General features: G+C 39.6%; 1 protein-coding gene across 3 annotated transcripts in view; it reads right to left on the bottom strand.

The window, feature by feature from the left end:
- Window positions 1-1,949: 1,949 nt before the first annotated feature.
- Snap25 (Synaptosomal-associated protein 25kDa) overlaps window positions 1,950-22,706 on the bottom strand; it is a 232,484-nt gene continuing 211,727 nt past the window's right edge. For all 3 annotated transcript variants that reach the window (XM_022845089.2, XM_086971195.1, XM_022845088.2), the window contains 4 exons: window positions 18,268-18,385; window positions 9,223-9,351; window positions 6,322-6,466; window positions 1,950-2,946 (listed from right to left, as the gene is read on the bottom strand). In XM_022845089.2, the coding sequence (XP_022700824.1) occupies window positions 2,881-2,946; window positions 6,322-6,466; window positions 9,223-9,351; window positions 18,268-18,385 (458 nt within the window). In that variant the 3' untranslated portion in view covers window positions 1,950-2,880. The remainder of the gene's footprint in view (window positions 2,947-6,321; window positions 6,467-9,222; window positions 9,352-18,267; window positions 18,386-22,706) is intronic.

The raw sequence follows: 22,706 nt of genomic DNA, 5'->3' as shown, positions 1-22,706 counted from the left end.
TATATGCCATCGTCCGTGTTTTTACCAAAAAATTGTTCACATAAGAACCTATAAATATTGGTCTTGTCGTTGTTCTTTTCCTCCGTAATAAGGATTTTTTGTCCGTTCATATTCTTTGAATAGGCGATAATATGTGTATAATAATCTGTAATGAAAGTAATATTGGTAAGGTCGACAAGCGTAGTCCTATCTGTTATTATTAGAATGTTACTAGTTGTAATCTTACAAAATAACCGAAGTGTAGCCATATCTATGGTATATATATATATACATATTGAGTGGTTCCTGTTTATCTGTTTTTATGTAGATCTATGTATACACGTGTATGTGTACGATCATCGTCTGTGTTCAGATTGATTGTGTAATTCTAGTTACTATATGGCTATTCTTTTGAACCTGCCTAATCCGCTTGAGGTTTTCTTTCGTCTTTGTTTATTATGGACGCTGCCTAATTGACAGATGCTGCTTCCGAATATACACATACACTCAAATCAGTTGGGTCGACTATGCTCTACATTGGTTATAACATGTGGCCTGTAAGCTGACATAGCTCTAGATTAAACGAGCTCGAAGTCTACCTTTATCTTTGCCTAGATGCAGGCATGCGAATGTTCGTACGAGTCCATCTGTGAGAAGGCGTATACTAGCTAATTATCTTCAAGTAAGAGTTTATCTGTTCTTGTGTTCTACTTACAGTTAATCTACTTCGAGAATTAAGAAAACTATTTTCTTCCGTCGACAGATGAAGTGCCAATGTTTCGTGTTAGTCTTGTGTTTTGCAAGAAGAGATATCTACGCAAGGGATAAGCTAAGTAAAACACTAATCTACGTTGTTTTGTTTACGTGTAATTATAGCTAACAAATTCACTGTTGAATTTTGAATAGAAAAATAGAAAATCACAAATGGTTATGACGCAAAATGGTCTAGTACTCTTCTCCTGCTTAACGTTTTCACAAATATTATTTTTATACACGTACGTTAGTGTGCAGGTGGTAATACCTTCATTTATTCGACTGCTGAAAAATGCGAATCTATCTCTTCTCATCTACATCTCTCATTTACTTGAAAAGTCATGTAACGATTTTGGTTAATCTGTCCTTGGCCTATACCATGCTTGTTTTGTGCCTATTTTGTTTTTTTAATCCATCTAGATACATGAGTCCTCGTTTGAAGTTGATCTAGACATTTCGGGTCTACCTACAGCGATATCCGGAGCCGGTACTCATGATACCTTCACACCATAACAACAGTACATGGTCATCATTTGCTGTGCGTTATGGCCTTCAAAAACAAAATAGTAGTCCGCCATTTTTTTCTCTTTACGCAATTGTTTGTGCTGGTGTTTTGATTATTAATGAAAAACGATTTTCTTTAAATTGATTGCTTCTTCAAGCCAACTTTGGCGCACTGTTTGTATCCCAACAGCTGTAGCTTACAACAGTGTAAATTGTGGTTTGTTTTTTTATGAGAATACTGCGTACTCTATAGGTTCTATGCATTGTATTTACTGTAGGGAAGAAAAGTGTATGAGGTTTACAACTGTGATAATCCGTATGCTGTTCTAATTCATGCTAAATTATTTCGGGTTTTGTGTAGCTGTTGTGCCCAAATATATATATATATACACACATATGTATATATACGTGTGTGTGTGTATGTGTGTGTGTGCAAGTTATTGTCGTAGAAATACTGATACAACACATCGTTTGTATGCTTTGTAGAAAACCCTATGGTTTGAACAGCCTTCGCTGCATTTTAGCGTCTTTATATACTAATTATGGATATTTTTGTGCCATTATATTGGTGATCTTCTTTATACGAACGATATTATTAGTGGTACTGTGGTTATTTATGGTTCCGTTATATATTGTAATAATAACAAATAGCAAAAATCATAATAACGATTAATATATAGTTGCTGTATGGAAGTAATATCAAGTAGCACTAATTTTATTATTATTATTGGAATTTTTATTATTCGTTACTTTTTCCGGTCTCTCCGTCGACCAGGATCGATGCATTAAACAAATTAGTAGGTGCTGGTGATGTCATACTCATAACTGTGTAATCGTATCTTATTTTTTCTACCCGATCTAACGCTTCGTCCTTAAACTTTCACTGATCATCAAAGGGATATATATATATATATATATATATATATATATATATGTATATATATATATATGTATATATAGAATTCACATGTTAAAATTGTGTTCACTTGAAAATCTCTTGTCCCCTCTACCGACCTGAGCTACAGTTTGTATCTAGTTTATAAAGTCTTTAAGGCAAAGATATGTCGGTGGGTGGTTGCACCATCGTGAATCTTCGAGGGATTCTGCTTATTGTGCTACGGAAAAGTCCTCCATCTTCAATCCAGGTGATAGTCGCTGGCCAAAGTTTGTCTTCTTAATCGCTAAATACACAACAGCAGTCTTCTCGATTGGCACTGCCAGATACTATTATCATCTGTTGCACTTGCTTTTTATTGGTTAGGTATGTTAGTTTTATTCGTACGACCCTCTTCCTCTAGACCTTTATTATAAATGTCCGCCGCCAGAATGTATACATTTGGATATTTATATACGAAACTCGATTCTTGTTCAGATAGATAGGTTGCCAGGCTTTTGGTGTAGCTGAAAATAGATTGAAGCAAGCTAGCGGGAATAACATGGGAGCTGACTGTTACGGTTTGGGAATGACTGTTTTCCAATGTTCAGTCTATCAGTGTCGGTAGAGGTGACTGTTGCTGAGGTTTCGGAGGCTAAATCTTGGTATCTTGATTTGAGTGGTTGGCCCTTGCTTTTTGTTGTCGGATAGACGGTTCTTCTTTCGCCAGATTCGTAGAGTTCGATGTTGACTGCACAGCGTAGGTTCCCTTAGGAACTCAGCAGCTTGGAGGTCTTTTCCTGCGCCACCTTGACCCTCATATTGACCGAGTCCGCCTAGAGGGGGAGAAGGTAATACTTTTGCTTAGCTTGAACTGAACTCATCCAAAAATCTGCGTCTTTCTCTGGCAGTGCGCACAAAAACATCAGAGCGCTCGTTATTCGTTTCTACTGTCATCCGCTTTCCATGAAAAGAAGTAAAGTATTAGGCTAAAACCGAACTAGGCATCTCTGTTTTTTAGTGGGTATCAATGTCAAATACGAATTAGCGATTATCTAGATATGAATAGTCTCATTAATTTTTATCTCCTATGTTTTAATGTGTACGTTCCTTTGTTGCACGTTGAATCATGTGCATAATTTCAGGGTCACGCTGTATTCTTTAAGCTTATGAAAGGAATCAATCTACTCGAACAGATAGTCGAAAAACACTTCAGTCTATAGGTCAATACATGCCTATATTCACATAACGATTATGGAATCAGTAGGAGATCCAAAAAGATGTACAACAAGGAATATCTACACCGCGGTTATTTATATTGTTAGCAATTAGTAGTAGTGGTAATATTTCAATTGGGAGTGACGAAGCGCAACACCTCCACTACGTCGTCAACTGCAGAAGAACTTCAGAGAAAAATAAAACGTCGTGGGCGAGCCGGTGTTGGCTCACCTGCCCATACGAAGCCATCGTCGAACGTATTGCACGAAATACATAAAGATAATGGTGTTGACGAAAAACCAGATACCAGACACATGACGCCAGGTTAGTGGAATCAATTGCTAATTAAAATCATTGTAGCAAGCTCATCATTCATGTCATTAATGATAACAACAATATTAGCGGAATTAGCAGTCCATTATCAAGTTGATTGGTTAGTCGGGTCTTCATCAGTCATTGCAGTTAATTAGTACATTATAATAACAGTAGCAACATGAAAAATATATACAATTCTACCTTAATTGTTGGTAAACGATTACCGAAGTTTATGATCATAAATGTGTGATCATAATGTATACAGTTACCATGTACAATGCGAGAGAACCAGCATCTCATATAGTAGTCCACATATTAGACAAGAGTCGAATATAAAGATAGAGCATATATATATATATATATATATCTGTGCGACTTTGGGTCACAGACGTTTCTCAGGTGGTTACAATGGCATGTGCCCGCACATGTAATAAACAGCTACACAATACAGTCACAATCAGTGAGTATAATAATCAAATTATTACAAATGATAAATGTGTAGGTAGCAAACAGCTGCACACGATGATTAAGAGATAGTCTGAACACCGATAGGCTTATGTGACAGAGGACCATCAACATATCTAGTGTAGCAATGTACATTTATACATATATGAATATAATGCACACGTAACTATATATATATATGTATGAAGGGTGGCAGACGAAAATTGAGTACGATGCAGCAGCCGGTACAATGACCGCTATTGTTGGCTGTAATTCAATGTCACTAGGTCCGTTGGCCTAGTACAACCTTTTAACATTGAAAATACGAAAACGCGTTCGGGATAGTGACATCATCCCAGTCAGTCACATTAGTGAAAACTAGTTAACCACATAATGCTACTATAAAGTTATAAATACCTGACGATTAGTTGAGGAGTACGATGGAAACAGTTTGGTCTTCTAGATAGAAAAAAGCTCTTTGTGTAGAAATGAAAAGGAATAGTACGTCAACAAAAGGCAAAACGTACGAAAACAAGCCAACAGGTAAGCAGGTTTAATCAGCTAGAAATGCTCTCACATGCAGCCTATAACATGCGCGTTTTGCTAAGATATGAACCACAGCACGAAAGATGTCAACGAGATATGCTAAATGAAGGATTAGTTCAAAGCATCGACAAATGAGCCGTCTATGTTCCCAATGCTGCATGCAACGAATGTAAACATACTATAATTGATTATTTATCTATCGGTCTATCTGCCTATCTATCGTACCGGGCAAGTAGGTACCCAAATGCACCACTGTCATTATGACACCTTTTGTATTAAAGCTAAGGAAACCTTCGAGAACCAGCTGTCGTTCCGTCAACATACTACCACAAACAATAAGGATACATGCCGAAACTACAGGAAAAATATTTTCAAAGAAAGCCTGTTATATAATTTAAGTTATGGTATAAGATTAGGAAGTAAGGATCGGCTTCTGTAAGCAAGAGCTAGGATATTTGGGATCCTAGTGGATCTACTTCGATTTCCTTCATCGTAAGAAAAATAAACAAGCGGATGACAGGCCTCTGACAATCATATACGCTTGAATCTATTAGACAGCGGCTATAGCATCGCGTCTCACGAAGCGAGGTGGAGCGGGCTTGCTCTCTGTTATTGCTGTTCTCGCTGGCGATTTCTGACGTTGAAAAGTTAGCTGATATGGGTAATAGTTGAGAATGTTGAACAGCTGTTCTTAGTTCTTCAGAATAAAAGAAGTATTGGATCTCTGACGAATGATCTGGCTCACTCGCTGGCTTGTTGTCGACGTCACTGCCATACACGAAGTGACACATCGCGGTTATAACTAGTAGACTAACAGTGATATAACCAGCATTTTCTTACCAAAGACAAATGATGCTATGAAGTTGAAATGCTAAAGTATGACTGATTAGTGAAGATATCAAACTATGATCATAGTAAGCAGGATAATGATGGTGATGATGACGATGTTATTGATTAATGAAGTTGTAGTGTTTGGAAGATTCTCACGGACAAATTTTTCTTTAACTTGAAAGCACGCGTTGCAGTACGTACAAACATGTATACTGACGGGACAGCATTAAACCTTTTATTTTCTATAAAAAAAAAAAACGCAATTTGGTGACGTTCGTTGTATCTCTTAGTGGGAGAGAACATTATTATCTGTAGAAGAAGAATAGGGCAATGGATTTGCTATTACCTAGGAAATAAAATTTCAAGGTTACAACACAACACTGACGCATATCAGCAGATCTTTAGAAGTGAAAACAAATTGGTCAAGGGGAATGAGTCGCGTAGGTACAGTAAACGTGAGTGGGATGAAGTGTGTAAGTGGTGCCGAAGTTAAGGACATTCTTGTGTACGCCACGAGAATCGGTGGAAATGACCAACACGGGGGCTTATAGCTCGGGTGGGCACAAACACCAACTAGGCGTAAGGGATGACGAGGGCAAAGATGTATTGCACGTCTGATACTGTACAGAGTGTCGTCGAAAGTAGTACACTTGATAGGGGGGAGCTAGTGGAATAGTTTGAAGTATGGGTATTTGTGATGACTATATTCAGCCAGTTTCTTTTCAATGACGACGACGACGACGGCGGCAAAAAAGGAAGGAATGAATCTTGATGGGGGTGAAGTAGGCATTGATCGCTTCCCGGGGTCGGTCCGGTAGCAACTGCAACCAGCCTTGATATTGGCGCAAGTTACTTACCTTCTGGTTTATTCTGTCGATCTGTCGGTTCTGCGACTCAATCTCGCTTCCCATGTCGATGGCCATGTTACGCAGATTGCCGATCATAGTCGACACCTGACCCATATTTTCCTCCATCTCCTTCTCTCTATCGTCGTTTGTGATCCTGTTGAACATTATATATATATATATTTTTTTTTTTCAATTAAGACCAGCAAAACGCAAAAAACAAAATGAAAGAAAAACGGACAGGCGCGCATGGTTCGCCGGGATATCAGCCGACCCAAAAAAACGACGCCACGTGAAGAAAAATTGAGTTAGAACATGTTCATATGCGATTTGTATTTAAAGTACGTACAAAATCATAAATTGACATAGTTACATTATATAAATAGTGACAATCATAATATTAATTAGCTCCGCCTAGAAAATTTGTCCAACATAATACATAATTTACGTTTTCTAGACCCTTTAGTACGGTGCTTTTAATACAACTATAGTGTATCACACTGAAAAAATATCCACAACTATCAAGCTGTGGACGGGATTAGAGGGCTATACCTCGTTGCTAAAAAACCATCCATTAGTAGTAATAGGACCACACCGCAATGCGCGCGCTTTTTCAAACATCCTTTATACCAGTGTCACTTTATTTTTATGCAGAGGCGCAATAGGAGAGGATCATTCGAAAGGATACACGGCACACTTTGAGGCTGGCACTACATCGCAGAGTCCCTTCTGCGCCAGATGTTTATCGACCTCTTCCGTGAAACACGACAGAATATAAAACTGCGTTCAATGTATGGTACCTTTATTTCTTATATTACTGCGTTCGTATTTGCTTGTCAAATTGCTTTTCAAGATGGCCGTATTAGAGTGTATTTTGGACGTTTAATTCAATTTTGTATCACTATAGTTAACGGGCAGGTGAAGTTGGGCCGCTCTGTCTGGTCTGCGTTAATTAATTGATAAAAAATGGAATAACTGTCAACTGCCACAAATGCAGCTACATATTGAGAGATAGGAAGGGAGAGAGTGAAATGAGCTTGTCGTCGGTTAGTGCGAATCGCTCCGTATACCCTGTCAGTGGGACGACAAGTTTATCGCATGCTTGATATTGGATAATGGCACGATAACGGATAAAGTACCATCACCAAATCTTAAAATTTAAAAATCCGCGGGGAGAGGCTGACGTTTGTAACAGAAATGAGAGGTTTAGTTTCAAGTTAATGGAGTCCGCACGTTTCTTCGCACGCTCTCAAAAATTCCCGTTTGGCCGCTACTAACAATGGTTCAAACCGTGTAAATGATACTTGTTCAAAGGTGTCAATAGTTTATTGAGTTTTTTAAGTTCGTTGTTTCACCCAAAATATAATGAATAATAGCAACACAACTCAATTATCGTTTCTACTGATGTCGGAAGTTTAAGAAATTTGCCCGAAATTAGGGGGTTACAACCAACAAAGATCAAAAGAACGGTATGCTGCAAAGCTAACTAAAAAACATTAAGCCAATATTACCCTGTGTAAATTTCAGATCTATTCCAAATTATTATTACCTTATACGTATAAAGTAATGCGGGGTATACATATTTTTCGGCACTCAACGCAACTCGTCACTGGGATTACCCAGCACAAAGGCCTTGATACTCCGCCTTCATCCATGCTAGTTAGTTAGAAGTCTGTCTTTGTTGCATAGCTAAATTAAAACTAAATTAAAAAATGGACTAACTAATGCTGTAAATACGTCGAAACTGACTCATAATCGGTAATAATTTAGGGCTTATTTTTGCAATAGTTATTTACAGCGTCCTCTTTAAGACGCACAACCGTAAATTACCGAATTAAAAAATCGAAATCCGTAAATAAAGTGAAAAACTATATTGTGATTGGTAACGGATAATGGCGATCAATCAATGGCTATGTTGCATATGCGTTTTACATCGTGCCCTATGCTGCTACGAATATTAGTAATCCTAATTAGAGCATAATCTAAAGGGGCAGCAACGCAATCAGTGTACTACAGGAATAAATTGAGCCTATTTCAATATTGTTCGATGTTGGAAAGGTATCAACTGAAACTGCGGAGTCTGAAAACAGGCCAACAAATCAAATTCTTTCCTTCTCTTTTACCTATATAGCCCATAGGTAACGCGCATCAACTCTCTTTTTTGCTTTGTAAAAACGACTTTGTCAATAGAACCGTTGTATGCTTCTTATTGCAGACTATGGGATGATCCTTAACGTTTCTGGACTTTCTTTCGATACCACACGCACTGCTTACTACCTATTAATAGCATTCTTTAAATGCACTCCAGCAAAATTCAAGAAAATTAATTGGATTAAATCAATCGTACGCTAGCTTTTATGTCCGAGAGCTTTTTTCCTTTAACAAAAAGGAGGAGCATACATCGTTGCGAAGTCGTTTAAAAATTTAATAGAGTGACGCAAATGTTCCGAATTTGAAGACGGCTCTAGACCACATGACGGGTAAGTGTAACGTCTATTTATAATTTAGATCCAATTAGCCAGTAGAATGGTCAATGATAAGCTGTCGAACAGAAATACTTTAGTATGATATAAAACAAAAAATAGCAGCATTATTGAAATAGATTTTTTGCATGGAAAACGCTAAACTTTTTTATGTTTATTATTTTTTCGTTAACTTGACAATGTTAGCTGAAGCATTCGTCGTAGACCATATACGACCATTCACAAATAGGTGAATATCTGCCGCAGACTTTTCGAATTCGATTGTATATTTGTAACGCCTTTCACTCGCTTACGGAACCGAACTTAGCCTGAACTACGTTGTTTAGTACTTGGTAGCTAGCTTCCACTTAGCTTCAATTATTGTAGGGAGATGTGTCACTTTCACGGATTTAGCTATACACTTAAACGAAAAACATGAAATAGAGCTTACTTGGCGATGTATCCTGAGGTGGGCCCAGTTCCATTGCGGTCGTCCATGACGCGGGCTGGCTGGCCGTTCACCACCTTGCCGTCCTCGTTTTTGTTCCACGTGCTGGCATCCTCCTTGAACTCTTTGCCCCTGAATGATGCAGATATGATTTCGAAGTTCCTATTAAGTTTTATCCTACACTTACTACTTTTCGATGAATAAAAATAGCTAGCATCGTTTGCTAGAGACACATTTCAATAGCAGCTGTGTTAGAGCTCAGAGAGAGCTCGTGTAAGCGACACCTAAGGCTTATATGGGTTGGCTAACACCCCCTGTCGTAAACGTGTTATTCGTTCAGTTTTTATCTGTTTCTTCGCATCATAGGCTAATGATATATGCGTATAGTGAAAACTTGCATTTCAAGCAGGGATCTAAATATAGGAGGCAGTCTGAAAATTTACGTAGCAATTACAACATAAAACTAGCTTCTATTTCCGTAGTTTGTCGAATCTCTGTGAAGTACGAGAAGCTTGCCTGGAAGTGTAAGGAAGCGGAAAGGCGAGCGTATTACTCGTTGGTTAGCGTGGCCTTTACACATCGAGCCGGCAATTGTTCTTAAATGAGCTTCTTACACTGAAACCTTAACCCAACCTGCCTACTTTTTTCTCGTCCTGGACTCATTCTTCGAAAAGCGATGGCCTTTTTCTATGAATTCCAGTTATTCAAAACGCCAGGGAAAAGCTGCGTTTAACGTGACCCGCTGATAACATCAATAATTTCGATGTACTTCTTGGTTCGATTGGTCTGCTTCTCAGAAAAACGTACTTAGCGCTGTTCGACCACTGTAACAGGGTTACTGACTGCTCAAGTAGTCAACTCTCTCACCTATTACTTGCCTAAAAAAGCGTAACGGTCAACACATGAGTTAGCACTGTTTGTAACTGGGTTGAATCTATGGACAAAAAACGACAAAGGTTACAAAAGACATCGTAACTAGATCAAACACTAATTGCGCAAACTTGATCACAATTGCCGGTATTGAATTACTGGTTCAGAGCCGCCGTTTCCTATTTGGATCGGTCAGTCTAGGTAGGGCACCGTGAGCACAGAGGCACAAAGGCCCAGATCGAAGAATTTCCTACCTTAGCATTATCGAAAGGACTAATAGATCGAGTCAGAAAAAAAACCGCTTTTTGTCACCATAGGAACGACTTCGTTTATCAGGCCAAAGACCCGGCCATTGTGTAGCGCCTGTGCAGGAGAAATAATAACAGCGTTCATACGACAACAGGATTATGGCTCCTAAGGTTTATAATAGCCCAGGCAAATCGGACCATCACGACTCGCAGAAAATCTCACATGAAATGCATTTTAGAACACATATTTTCACGAGTTCATTAACGGTCGCCTTAACACTATACAATGATAACTCTCTATGACTAAGTTGGGACAGGGAAGTATTGACACATTGTCACAATTAAGTTACCAAATTATCTATTCCAAGGAAGGTTAGCCTATCTTATTGCCTGTAGCTTCATTTACTGCCAGAAACCTCACCAGGGCGCCTACAATAAATAGCTAACTTTTCTCTTTAACGTTAGCAGCATTCAAAATCTAATCTATTCATTCGAACGGTAAATGCTTATGAGGCTTTCGAAATTTAGTGCCACATCTAACGGCTCACAATTCATAAGGGAATGGCTGAAAATTGAACTAATCTGTGCCCATTTCACATAGAGCTGTTTCGTATTGCCACGTTGTTATCAACCTGTCGTGGTGATAGGCTACATTAGCCAACAATGAAACTTATGGACACGTATCGTTTTAATTAATTTAGTGGGCAAACACGTCATCGGTGATAGCTTGCATTGCGGAATTTCAAACCAATCGCATCCACGGTAAGCTACGTTCCATATATACTGGACAAGCGTGAGTTTGCTAGATACACTAACAACTATGTACATACTGATAGTACGTATGCAAGCTCGTAAACGTTATCAACAGGTTCTACGAGAATTAAATGTTGAACCAGCCTAGCTTTGCCCCATACGAGATATCGAATCGATCTGAGACCACTTTTGTCAGCGTTCTACGATAAGAGGGCTAACTACAACATTTTGATATTCGGATAACTATAACAGAGCTGTACAGCGGAATAGGTTGAACTTCCATTATTTCGAGTGTTGCTTTCATATCGGATATGGAAAAATCGATATGATATATTTTAGCTTCATAGTAAACATAGTGCATTTTAGTAGATGTTTAAAATTTAACAAAACCGACGTTACTTATTATGCGTATTTAATTATTGTGTGTTTATTTCATTTAATAATCACCGTCATTCTTACAGTCACCATCATCGTGATCGTGAAAGTTACAGTACGAACGTGAAGGGGCTTGTTCCCGCAGGCAGCGTGAGTTCGAACTACCGGGAGCTCACTTCAGGTACTGCTCGTTTTATCTCTGAATCGTGCGGTGCCTCTGCCCTCCTTGCAGCCTTACCCTGTCTGAGAATAGCAGTTTACGCCAATGTAAAGACTACGCAGCGCTCTCAAAAAAAGTAGCGAACGTGAAGCATCCCAACGAGCCCCTCCCCCTTTTCTTGTCCCAAAGGATCCTACGCTTTTCTAGTTCCTCTTAAGTATAAAAGATTAAGCGAGAGTTGGATACTGGTAATAACATCGCCCCTCCGTTGGTCCTGATTCTCCAGACAACAAGTAGCAGCCAACGAGTTAGCCACCTACCCAGACCGACAGACAAATGGACATTTTAGGTCCTCGCAAAGCTGGCCAAGGGCAAACCGGACTGGGGCTTAGGAAAGGGCGAGTGCGTTGGCAATGGCAGCGGACATAATAGCCACACTAGTTGTGGCAGCAGTGCACGGGTAGAGGGAGGGGAAAAGGGTTAAGGCAAAGGAGCAGGAATAGTGGATACAGGCTGGTGTGGAATAGCCACGCCTCTGAATCCCCTCAGGGCCATCTGACTACAGCTAGCGCCAACCCGACAATAATGATCCCCCAGGCGGATGCTCAAGCTGCCAGTCCGTGCCTTTGTCTACAGCTGTTTGAAGGTGCTGTAGTCGATATTTGCTGTTTTTATCTGACAGTCTACTGTGTATGTCGAGAATCCAGTCGACTCCTCGACCTATTAAACAACACATACAAACAGGCGTCCATAGGAAACGGTTCGTTTCATCTACATGCCAACCATCTGCAATCGGTTACTGTCAAATAATAACAGCAGGAGTAAATGCGCGAACTTCGCACAATTTTCTTCTGGTATAACAAACATATTCCATGGTCGAAATTTACCATGATGATTGGTTAACCCTTTACTATAAAGTAACCTATATTTAAAAGTATCACTACGCTATTTTCGGTCATTGTTGCAATAAACACGTCTGCTAGTACGGTGTCAAGTCTGCAAAACTTTAACATCTGACCAGCAGAAAGAATATTGTCATGGTACTAAACGAAGGCTTATATGTGAGCTCTTTCGAACCGTGGCCTCGCGGCTGATAGCAGAACAGGAGTCTGTACGTTATCGTCTGCTTCGGTTGCCAACTTTAAGCGAGCGAGAAAGTATTTAAAATTTGCGACATTTTGCGTCTAAAAGCATAATTTACAAAGTCGTCACACGGACATGATTCGTTATGTCGTCTAGAGACGCCTGGACCTTAAATGGGGACGCAACGTACTCCAATGCAAGAGCATTTTTTGGGATTTACAAACGCGTACAGGCCTTCACCTTTTCGGATCTGCGCACAATTCTACGACACGTTAGATTGTGCTTTTTGTAGAATAAACGAGTCTTGAACGCTTACCGAGCCTCTGTGTTGTCCATGGAGGATTCGAACCAGTATTAAGCTAGGCAAGCCCGAGCAGACGTTTATACGGCAAGCTGTATACATTCATTGCCTAGGCTTTGAGTAGTTAACAAGTGGTACATTCAGTGGCGGCACCACTACCTCCACAGTCTTTGTTTAACGGTCCAGGACGGCTCTTAGCCTCGCGGTTTAGTCGAGCGGTTCATCCGAACTAATTAACTAGTTTCTCGGCAACTCTGCACCAACGACACGCTAATATAGGCAGAAAATACAACTTATTCGCTTTGCACCTTATTTTTACATGGCAATAGCGACACACATATATATATAGTTATATCGAATGCACACAACTTGTTCCATATGATCCATGTCTATGTTAGTTTAGTTGTTTGAAAGAATTTTTGCTGGCTAGTACGGCGAAAGTTTCATAGATAATAATAGTTCGTATGGATAAACCATATTAAGCTGATTAGAAGCATTGTGTCAGGTTTTTTTCTATCTGTGTAACTTAAACTCTCGAGGGGTTCGCGGTCTCCTAACTAAGTACATTCCCATGTAGGTAAGCCAGAACTAAAAGGAAGACGCAGATGTAGATAAAGCTTTTACGCGGAACGAAAATTTCTGTGTCATAATAGAAAGTCCTTGTCAAAAGTGAACCGACTTTAGCAGTGGTGCTAACTATTGAACAGCGACAGCGTTAAGGCTATGATGTAACGAAGCTTTTTGAAAGGAGCGTACTTGTTGACCTCCTAGCCCAACATCGAGAGGCACAAAAGCGCCCGAGTACTACCACTATCGACAGGAACAAAGGTGGTTGCGTAGCTCGAATGTGATTCCCGAACAGCCAATAAAAATAAGCTGTACTTATTAGAGTCAAATTATCACACATGCGTTTAGGGGATGGATTCAACTAGATCACGCAACCAAACGGGTACTCTTAGGGTCGGTCACAATGCTGTCGGTCTTCGCGAGTAGGACTGACGTAAGAGTTCCTTAAAGAAGACTTACGATACATCATGAAAAAGGCGTACATTTCATTTGAGATGTTCATAATTTAGATATATGTAAACGTATGCGTAGGTATATGTGTCTACCCAATAAATTAAAGTTGGCTTGTAACTGCAGCTTGTTACATTTGATACGCAGAAAAGTCTACGTTCACTAAATAAACAAAGCAAAGACGCCCATTGACAGGCGTTCGCCGGAGTATGAGGCACAGTGTGACCGTCACAATATGGCGTGACAACTAACGACATCAGCAGAGCTTCTCTGAAGTACGCCAACTTGAAGTGAGAAATCGTAATGAGCTGTCCACTCTGTACAATGTGTACGTACTTGTGTAAACTGACCTGACGATCTTCGATACGGCGTACGGCCGTGCACTGAAAAACAAGATAAGACTGCCAAAGAGAATGAACACAATAACGAATGTGACTTACTAACAACGTCGTCATAGCAACAGAAGCCGTCGGCAAGTGACGGGATTGTTGAAAGCACAATCTGGATGAGCTATATAATAGAACGACCATTCAGCCGATCATCCACTGTTCGGGTAGATTACGTAATAGAGCTCTATGTAAAGACCGGTAAATAGCGATCATCCGATGATCGGGTTACAATTCACACCGTTCAACTTCATCTACATTGACAGATCATTGAAAAAAAATATCATGAAATCTAAAAAATCAATCAAAACTTGGTGTAATAATCACCATTCTAAGCTATCTGGCCGCTCCGCTTGTTCAACGTACACAAATCGCTTACAAGAAAAAGCCGAAAATACTAATAATAGAAGCTACTATATCTTTGCAGCATCTTGAGTCTTTTTGTGACCTTACGTTTGAAATAACGGCATAAATCCAAGTTATAACAAAAATGTAGCTTATACATCTAACAGATAACGGTACTAATAGTTCGAATTACTCAAAAACCTAACCAAATAAAGCAAATGATACATCTACATGCGTTTAATCGGAAAATAGAGGTGCACGAATTGAGACTGCGTCATCAGAATCGATCATCAAAAACTACAGGGTTACCTTTTGTTCCTCTTTTGTGGATTCATACATCTATTGAAATTGGTTTAACATCAAACGCTTAACTCGTCAGCTTTTTTTGGCAAACGCTACGTAGAAGATTCGATCCGTATCTTCTCGATTTGCCATCATCAGTGCGGTGGAAATACGTGCAATTATTTCCCTTACGCTCTGGTTATCTTCTGTTCGCGTCGATTACGTCAGTAACGTCTACGCACGGGGGGAGTTGAGGGAAAAAGCTTACTTGTCTTCGGGGACTTTTGAGACTAGAAGTATGGCAAAACGGTGTACGTAATTAACATATGAATTGACGGCTTCGTGGAATCAGCGCCCGTTTGCACGTAGTAGAGTGTACACGAGATGATGAAGGAGATAGCTGATGGTAGTATCGAGAAGGCTGGCATTTCGAACCGTTCAGTGTAGGCACGCTATCAGCTATTATATGGGCACTAACTTGTCAAATGGCCAACTCACTATTTTGGCATAACTTTGGGACATTTGTCCTCTTCCGTCCTCAGCGGATCGCCCATAAAAAGAACTGTGCTAGATTACGGAAAATTAATAATTATATGTTTTTAACACGACAGCTGAACGACACAAATTTAAAAGTTTAAAAATAGAAGATGTTGTTTCGCTAGCCTCTTTTTGGTTAGCGATCAAAGTGGAGAGTGAGAATTAATTTAAAGGAACATCGAGCGTACTCTTTTTTCAGGTCAGCGCTAAGAATGCTCAGGACATATGCCCTCGTAGTACAGATAAAAAACATCAGGTAGAAGAGATACGGTCAGTAACCCTTGCAAGTATTTGACTGTTATAGATTTGCTAGATGTTTTCCGCTGTATATCATATTCATTGCAGTTACGGAGAACATAGGTATTCGAGTTGTTGTCCTATGTTTTGGTTGTCTTTTCACCTGTTTTAAAGGTCTAGTGATTTTAATCCATTACTAGTCTTAATAGCATGCGGCTAGCCGTATGTGCCCATCAAGGTATACCTATCCATTTTTCATCTTCGACACGGACCATAAAGCCATAAGTATAATTATATGTAACTTACATCTGAAGCAATTATTCAGGCAATTAATTTTCGTCATAATTAAACTATATGTGCCTTTGTAAATTAGAAAGACAAAATTAAAGAATCGATGCATAAAACCCTCTTACTAACTCCTTTGGTATAGCAGCAGGTCAGTCTTTTTTTGTTGAATCCATACGATCCACGATGCTGATACCATTACTTTTGACCAACGCTTACCATCTAAGGAAGGTGCCTAACAATCATGGGCCTTTCGTAGCTGATATCCTTATTTCACCCGCGGTGCATAACTGCCAGGTGCATAGAGAACTCTGTAAGTTTGGTAGGAAAAATAACTTCAGCGTCATACCAAATTTATTCACGACGGTTAGAGCCACTTTTTTCGACGTCCGTCCATTCGTCTCTGCCATTTTTTATTCTTTGCCCTAATTCCATATGGGACTCTTGCGTAGCAGTCAACATGGTGTACCTTTCTTGGGTGAACTTTCGTATCCCTTAGTCCAGCACATCACCCGCGTAACCCCGATACTGTTTAAAGCGAGCATTTTTTGACATGATCATTCAAGCTACTCGGTGTTCAGATCGAGGACATATCTGTCTGAATGAAGCTTGTGCCTAGAAAATGCAGCTCTCTTGCTATAATGGTGTATATCTATTAAATTTATCAATTGAAAATTGCTATAATCACACTGCTACAATTGTCATACGTAAGACGGATACACGTGATTCGATATTATCTTAGTGAAACGTCAAAGCTCTGGGCTTAACGATTTTCGACTGTATTCATTTACCCTCCTAGAGTCAAGGATTAATGACAACTTCGTTCGTTATCAAAAAAAAATAGAAAAGTGTCCCATGGACATACTTGGCTCTATGCCTCTCTTTAACCTCTAGGTAAAATATTCACTTGTCGAAAAAACATTCACTGTTTTAAGCTAAATCTGACTTAAAAAAAATTTATTAAATTATTTTATTAAATGTTATTAAAAAAATATATTTTTCTTAATAACAATAATACTACTGAACCAAATTTGAAGCATTTTGATCGCCAATCCTTTGCGATTTTTTTTAAAACACCACAATCCCGTGACTGTAGATTTTTTGTCGATTTTGGGTGAAAAATTGTGACAAGTCATTTTTGCATCCCTCCATTGAACTCTATACCAAGGAACTTCTGCAGAGACCGAAACAGATCCTTGTCTGAACGTATGCATTAAGTTTTTCCATCCAAGTTCTTTAAACTATTACAGGATAACTAGAGATGTATATGATATGAGATTTCGCTGCTGCAGGTGGAGATGCTGAAGGACGACTAGTTTTTCGTTTCATTAGTTACAGTCAGTGTTTTTCAATTACTAAAGGTTTAAGTTGAAGACGACAGCAACAAACAATGCACGGTTCCTTTTCAACTCCAGCAAGCACAGAGCATCGCTTTCCTTGGCGTAATTGCAACCACAGATCGTAAAGCACTTTACTATCCGTAATCAACCGTCCTGGAAATAACCAGATCCTGTTTCTGTTCTATGGGATTTTGCAGATGGAAGTACGATCGGGTAAACTTTTTTGCATCGATTCGTATAACACTCAAACATCAAGCCTCTTTTTTTGTAGCGAGCTGTCCTCACGTGGGCTTGCATTGTTCAGTGGTGGTTGCTTAGTATCTTAACGATATCATGGTTGCTTACGTGTTACTCTTGTTCAACTTTTGAGATAAGAACATCAATTTTTACGTAATAGATCGACCATTACGAATATCCTTAGCATTGAAGTTACTTGAACTAAAGCAACAGAACCACCTTTAGGGCGTTACTTTAATCGCGCATCTTGACCTCTTTTAGGCTTGAGCGGCACCTGTGCCTTTATCATAGTAAAGTTAGAGAATATGGTGAATTTGCGCAGAAATTTAGCGTGTCTTTAAGGCACTCTGTCTTGAATCCGAAAAGAGACATTCGAACAGTTCGAGCATACCTACTGCTGTCAAAACTCAGCTTTCAAAAAAAAAAAAAAATCCGTGACACTATCCCTGACCGTCTCCAGCTAGAAAAATGGTTAATACTTTTTCGACGAGTCAATATATCTGCGCTTTGATTTCGTCTGCATGATCATTCGTCTAGACCTGGCGTAACAGTAATATGTCGCGAGTGAAACGCCTGCTTCTGATTTACTCACTTTTGACAAGGACAGACACAGATACCGCAGCATTTTTCCATTCCAGTCAAGTTCTTCTCGGCTTCCTTCATGTCGGCGTTGATCTTGTCCATATCCTCCTCGATCCGGTCGAGTTGTTCTGAAAGTCGACAGAAGCGGAAATATTCAAACGAAAAGATTTACGCGACTGGTCAAAATCGAAGGCTATATTACGCTTTGTTCCAATAGCAATAATTGAAAAACAAAAGAATAGGCTTAGAAAACACCATCAGGAGACCCTGAGATATAAAGTATAATAATTATATTCTCCTCTATAAGGAGATATTTATTTGCACTTAATGACATACGATGTCAGCCGCACTTCCTGATGAATGAGGATACGAATTCATTGAACGGCTACCCCTGTTATGTCACTTGAATGAAATTAGACGAAATTTTTTAGCATTTTTACCGTAGAAACCTAAACAACTCTGTTGGCAGTTGTGTGTTTTAACAGTGGCGACTATTCTTGGCTGGTTCATAACTAGCATTCTATTTTCCGACCGCAAAAAGGCTCTTGCCAGCAGCGCAGTCGCTGTGCGGGGTCCCGGCTGAACCCATTGGTGCGCTCATAGAAGAGAGCTCTGGTCGTTCAAGAAGCAAGGGCCTATTTTTTCTACTTGCTAAAAGCTTGGTAAAAAAAAAGTAATGACAGCCCTTCTTCTGTAGTTGTACCTTCTAAAATTAAAACGAATATTCGGAAGCATTATTTTTGAGGTAAAAGATAAGAAAATGCTGGAGGTAAAAGGAACAGGTAATTATCTAGGAAGAAACTGAAACACCTAAGGATGGCTCTCATTAAGATTAGGGTTGCTTATGCATTACGAATGTGTTTGGGCACCTTTTCTATGGTCGGCTAAAAGATCAGCGGTATGAAAGGCAGGACTGTCAAGCTTCGATGTCGGCCTTTGACCTAACTTTTAGACTGGCCTTTCCTTTTTTTCACTGTTATTGATGAACAATAAACTTTTTTTGTTTTTTTTTTTTATAGAATTATGCTTAATTATTATTATATTTAGAATGACACGATGCGGATATCCGTAGGTGTATAACAGATGCAAATAATTCCCGAATAGGTTCGCCATAGGATTTCTGCATGTTTTCTTTTTCCGAAAATCAGCTCTTCACGTCCACACGACATACAGATTGCATCCATCAATCGCTTATAAACCGACCATTCATTATTGTCAATATTTACATTTCGACCAATTGACTCCTACAGGCTCATTTGTTTATTTTGCTCTGAGTGTCTGATTGCTGGTGCACCAAAGTAGACGCCCCAACCAATTCCATAGTTATAATGCAGAGGTCAGAGAAGGACTCTAAAGGACTTCAGCAGCATCCACTTACCTACGCAGGTGGCCATAAAAGGCTTGAGCAGAAAGAAGATTTGGTAATGCGAAGGTGAGCATTACTTCCGGTTAATAGATATTGTTTCCTTCTTCGGTATCGCGACTGGAATCATTGGATGGACTTTCAATTGTGCTTCGTAATAGTGGCTTGAAATAAGCACCACAAGCGTTCCGTTTCTATATAATAAGTAGTGAGAGACAAATTGCACAATGAAATCTTCATTGAAATTAAGAAAAAAAAAAGTCGTCCTTAGCGTGTTGCTGCGCAAAGGACATTGCAGGCTCAACATGAGCGAGCAAGTCGTAAAAAATCTTGCAGCATGAAACTGTGGGTAAGGGTTATTCTGCTTTCACAAGCGTTTGCCACATGAAGGCCCTTCAACGACAACGGTGGTTGCTCCCCAGTGATCGATAATATAGGAAACAAAAACATACGGCTTCCCGAAGACTAGGCGGTGAAGAATTTTCACAAAGTTCAATATAAATATCATTAAATGTACTTGGCAGTAACGCACGCGAAAGCGCTCAGACTCAGTCCGTTTACGCAGTACTTTAATTAAAGTGGTATATTTTAAGTCACTTTCGTGTATTTGTGATTGCAAGGAAAAAACACATGTGGAAAATTCGACTTAGTCGGATTGTGGCTACGAAGTAATCCCAAGACTATTGACGCTTCAGTAAATGTTAGAGCTGTTTTAAGCAATTGCTTCGATGAAGGAATGCTTTGCTCTATATCAGCTGGCTGCTTAAGTCTGTTTTGTGACAAGCGGCAAAAGCCTAGGAACACAGGACAAGGACTGTTGGTGGGGAATAAGAGTTTTGTCTTTAGAGGACAAAACAAAGAAGCTACTCGGTCGAATAAAACTGGTAATTGCGCTCTTTTTTTGCAAGAGTCCACTCTATACGAGCATGAACAACGTATACATTTTGTAGCCCTTACCAATCTCATCTTTACTCGATTTAGGGATAAATGAATGTTAGATATGCGTGCGTGTGCATATATCTTGAATAAAAACCTGCTTCTTAAGTATAGTCTGGCTTCCATCCAGTTGACTTCGAATCTTAAAAATAAAGCGAATACGGAGAAGAAGGACAAAGAAGGATATAGTAATATTAAATAATATAATGAAGCGGCCGTAGCAAGACGAGCACACACTGTTTTTTTGTGCGCACGACCTCGCACAGGCTGACCATTAAGTGGTCGATATTCAATACATTACATTAAGTCAAATCCAATAAAAATGGGAAATATAAGTTCCTCGCTGCTACTGCTTCATATATATATATATATATATAACACTATGGCGTAGTCCGCGTGTGCTACCCTTTGCTTTCGGCTTCCTTCGGCGCTTAAGCTAAAGCCCCCAAAACATTTACCCCTATTCTATATCCTCCGCCAGAGTCTTATGAAAAAACCTGCGTCTAACCATTTGTATGTTTTCCGTGTATCGTAAATTCAGATTATCGTTTTACCCCTATCGTGGTAATTGCCATTACTGCAGCTGACAATGCAGGCACCTTCACTACATAGACTCCTGGCACGTAGCGGGAACGCCAACTAGGAAAAGCCTAGCTAAAGCACGTTTTTCTGTGCAAAGCAGGCAAAACCTATACTTTCCACGTTTAGTAAAAACACATACATACCGCTGTTGACCTGAGAGATGGAAACTAAAGTGGTTTCGCCATTGAGACAAGTGAAATAAGAGAAATGTTCGTCAGGGAAATAGCGACATCCGTTGCGGCGGCGACGCAGAAAGCGACGGATATAATCAGCGAAATTACATAGTGCTTATGAGGGGCCATTTGCTAGATGGAAGTCGGTCATGCTAATTACTTATGGTAATCACAACTGTCTCTGCAGAAATGAACGCATGTTGTATAGTTCTAGGTAGAACGTAGTTGAAAATAAACTTAGACACATATAAAAGCGAAAAAAACAGGTTGTCAGCTAAATAGAGTTCAGACTATAGAAGAGGCAGGCACAACTGCACAGCTAGCGACAAACAAGTCGCATAAGGCGCAAGAGAAGTTCACTGCATCGACAAGTTAAGACAGGTTGCAAGCCTAGCCTGACGCTAGAGCTACACCTAGTTTTTGTATAAACTACAAAAGCAGTGTTATAATTTATTGTGATACCTTAATCCCATCGGGCGAGGTGGGTAAAATAGAAATACAAAAAAAATTATAATTTAAGGTACGGGTATTAAGCTGTAATCCAGCTAACTTTCACTCTGAATATCATCTTTGAAATTGAGCTTCTTTTTATCGTCTGGAATTAGCTAGACGATATTTATCGTTCCCATCATATACACGACAAATGCTCCACGATTTGACACTCTGACACTCGGCATTGTTTCCACAGCAAAGATCTCCGTAGGCTCCTTTACAGACGTGGACAAAAACGAGCGACTCGTGATTACTAACGACCACGACGAATATACGCCGGTGTCTGTCGAGCAAGGCCCTTTTTTACGTGCAACTGCTCTGCTAAATGAAGCTGCCAGAAAATCAGAAGAAAACGTGACTTCATCGTTAATGAGCGACCATCGTGGGCATACCATACTGCCCCATGTCAAAGCGATTTAGAAAGAATAACATAAACAGCTCAAAAAGCACCGGTAAGTTCAGGTGAGGCAAAATAACAGATAGCTCCTCGCGTTAGCACGAATGAAGCCGGACAGACAGAAATAACGCTGCCTTTGACGTAACAGACGCACAGTCAAACTAGATGCTTCTTATTGGCAGCGTTCAACACACAAAGGCCCTAGGACAAATAATTTCGTACTTTATACTCACATACTGTTTACATAGATGTAAATATGATGCCCTACAGATAGGCAGATTCGACCAGATATCATGTCTTAGATAAGGGATTCGTCTTATTAGGAGAAAGGAGGATACCTTGAACCGCGATAAGAGTATAAAACTATAAACGAAAGCTGTAGACACGAAAATGGTCATAGGCGTATGTATGCACTTGCTAACTCAATTTCTGTACAGCTAATGTTAAAATCGGGAGAGAAACAATGATGGATAAATCTGGATAGCAAAGGCAATGGCTCCATTTCA

The sequence above is a fragment of the Varroa jacobsoni genome, unplaced genomic scaffold (genome assembly GCF_002532875.2).
Source record: "Varroa jacobsoni isolate VJ856 unplaced genomic scaffold, vjacob_1.0 scaffold_1146, whole genome shotgun sequence".
Classification (NCBI taxonomy): domain Eukaryota; kingdom Metazoa; phylum Arthropoda; class Arachnida; order Mesostigmata; family Varroidae; genus Varroa; species Varroa jacobsoni.
Note: the sequence above shows the minus strand (reverse complement) of the source record. Positions and strands in the feature narration are given on the sequence as shown.